This window comes from Anarrhichthys ocellatus, unplaced genomic scaffold (genome assembly GCF_004355925.1).
Source record: "Anarrhichthys ocellatus isolate YVR2014 unplaced genomic scaffold, GSC_Weel_1.0 scaffold57, whole genome shotgun sequence".
NCBI lineage: Eukaryota > Metazoa > Chordata > Actinopteri > Perciformes > Anarhichadidae > Anarrhichthys > Anarrhichthys ocellatus.
This window is the reverse complement of record NW_022280087.1, coordinates 1,347,681-1,350,212: the sequence shown is the minus strand read 5'-3', so window position 1 is coordinate 1,350,212 and position 2,532 is coordinate 1,347,681. Positions and strand designations below refer to the sequence as shown.

Here is a 2,532-nt window from a genome sequence, read left to right as displayed (position 1 = left end):
TCACAAATTAAGTGTTTAGCAAAAATACAACCGTGAATACAACATTGAGCTTCTCCACTTTATAAAATATCCCCCATCAAAGACTAACAGCTTACATAAGGCCCTTTTTATGATGAGATAAATGATCAGTCAGGATGCTGAATGACTTAATGAATATATCAAATCTGATCACAATTAGACTTTAAGTTGGAGAATGTCCAGTGACGCACAACATGTGCAGCTCGTGCCATCAAAGGGCTCTGACTGTAACTAAATTGAAGGACTACTCGTGACTGGGGTCGCGAGTAATCACGATACAGGAATGGTTGATATATATAGGAGCGCATGTGAGGCTCTCTGGACAGGAGGACGCACGAGACGGAAGAAGCTTGCTGCAGGGGCTGAGCGCGCGGAGAGCTTTTTGGGATCCCGGCACAGCGTTTTTGACGCACGCACTCACGCACTATGGACTACTGTTGAGCTCTTTGGGAAGAAGCAGTGCGCAAACAGAACAGCTGCTGTTGTTTTTTTTGTTTTGAAGTTGAATAGCGTCGGTTACTTTAACACAACAGTGAGTCTAACACAGATAATTGCAGGTTCGGCATGATGAAGTTAGTCATTTTACCGGTTTTAATGGCTTTTTTCGCCGTCGCCCAAGTTTTTTGCGAGGAAAACGACCCAAAAGAAGATGCGGACTACTGGACGAACAGTAATGACATTCAGGTAATCTGCTGCAAGATGTTTATTTATAAATGTGCCACTTTTTTCTTCTTGTCTCGAGAAAAAAAAATCTGAATCAATATTTGTTTTTTAATCTTCTGGAGGAAAGTTGCATAAAAGCTGTATATAGGCTACTACTGTACATTTGTTTAACCCAAATATGAAAGAGCGCACAGCTTTTATTTTTTACTTTAAGGGATGTCAATTCAGCGATGTAAAGTGTCTGTATAGAGTAGAGCAATAATGATGCAGATTATTACAGGTGTGGGTTATCTGCACGTTTTCTTTACGGTTTGTTTAAGATGTGGTTTGGTGTATTTTTGTCATATTTTACTCATTCTTTGCTCTCTCCATTTAGCCATCATTTTGAGAAGATTATGATGAATTAGTCCTAAAACTGTCACACTTCTCCGCCTCAATTAATTCAAAGCAATTGTGTGACTGATCAGTTTCAGTTTTCCGAAACAAACAACCAGTGTGAGATAATAATCCTCTCTGTTCTCTGCAGATTCATTAATATTCCCAAATGAGTGACAATGTAGAGGTACAGCAAATGCTATTTCTATCAAGGAAATATGTTAAACTTGAGCCTAGAAAATTCTGTGAACAAGTTGATTTGTATCATGTGAAAGAATTCGAATTTAAGGAAAAAGTTGAAATGTTAAGGACAACCCATCAGTAGACCTCCTCGGAGCAGCAAGCCGACTGTGAATTAGATCAACCCTTAAGTGCACAGTATAGTGGGAGCTGCAGCCCGAATGGTCTCTATCGACATGAAACAGTTCAGAGACAGTTACATTATTTAGTATACGACCCGAGAAAAATACCTTTCACTTACAGGAAATGTACAGTAAGACTGGTGCTACTCGCTCTCGCTTGGTGCCTCATTCATTGAGATGTGTTCTCCCTCCTCAGGACGGCTGGCTTGCCAACGACCCATTCAGAGAAATCCTCCTGAGGATGACAAGGAAGCCGCGGCCGCACCAGTTCATCGGCCTGATGGGGAAACGCTCCATGGGTAGGTCTCGCTCTCCACGCCACGCCGTTTGTCTCTTCCTCTGTGGACCTCTCTTTGTTAACACGTTGCTCTCTCTTCCCTCCCACAGCAAATGCACAGATCACCCGCAAAAGTAAGTACGACATCACATTCAGCTGTCATTCTATTGCTTTTTTCCAAAGTCAGTAAGAAGAGGTAACTCTCAACTCGTCGTCACTGTCCAGTTAAAAACAAACCACCCGTCTCCATATTTCATCATTTGTATGTGTTGTAGGATTTATTTGGTTCCCAAAATACTACTGTGTAGCACTTTAGAAATACTGAGGTCATACGTCATCTAAGTACCCCCTCACCTCCCAGACACCAGATATTATCTCCAAAAAAACCGTAATATTTTGTAAAATTATTTTTTTTCATTAAAATGAAAATCGTAGTGCTTTCTCTAACATTCCTTTTGTTGTTGACTTAAAAGTGATCACATCTAAACATATGAAGACTGAAAAAAAATTCTGCAATCAACCGAAGAAATACCCTCCATGTGTAAGTTTGTAATTATGGAATATAATCTCCCCCACATTTCCATAAAGATTACAGTGAACATGATGTCAGGGTCATCAGTGAGAGCTACACCCTTGCTAGTGCGCATTGGGCTTCAAATAAACCCAGTGAATTATTCAGAATGCTTCAAAATACTAAAATGATAAGATTACATTTAGATTCTCATGCTTTATGAGGAGGTCAAAATCAGATGAATGGGTTTCTGTACATATTTGACAGCAGTGAAAGATCAAGCATGGAGCCAGCTGGTGTTTTAGGGTATTTCTATTTATATATTT

The 2,532-nt window shown here is 40.0% G+C and overlaps 1 protein-coding gene across 1 annotated transcript; it reads left to right on the top strand.

Annotated features, from left to right (window-relative positions):
- Positions 1 to 352: 352 nt before the first annotated feature.
- tac1 (tachykinin precursor 1) lies at positions 353 to 2,277 on the top strand. The gene is made up of 4 exons (XM_031871352.1): positions 353 to 702; positions 1,615 to 1,717; positions 1,806 to 1,829; positions 2,169 to 2,277. Exons 1-4 carry the CDS (start codon positions 583 to 585, stop codon positions 2,246 to 2,248), a joined length of 327 nt encoding a protein of 108 aa, XP_031727212.1. The 5' UTR covers positions 353 to 582; the 3' UTR covers positions 2,249 to 2,277.
- Positions 2,278 to 2,532: the final 255 nt, after the last annotated feature.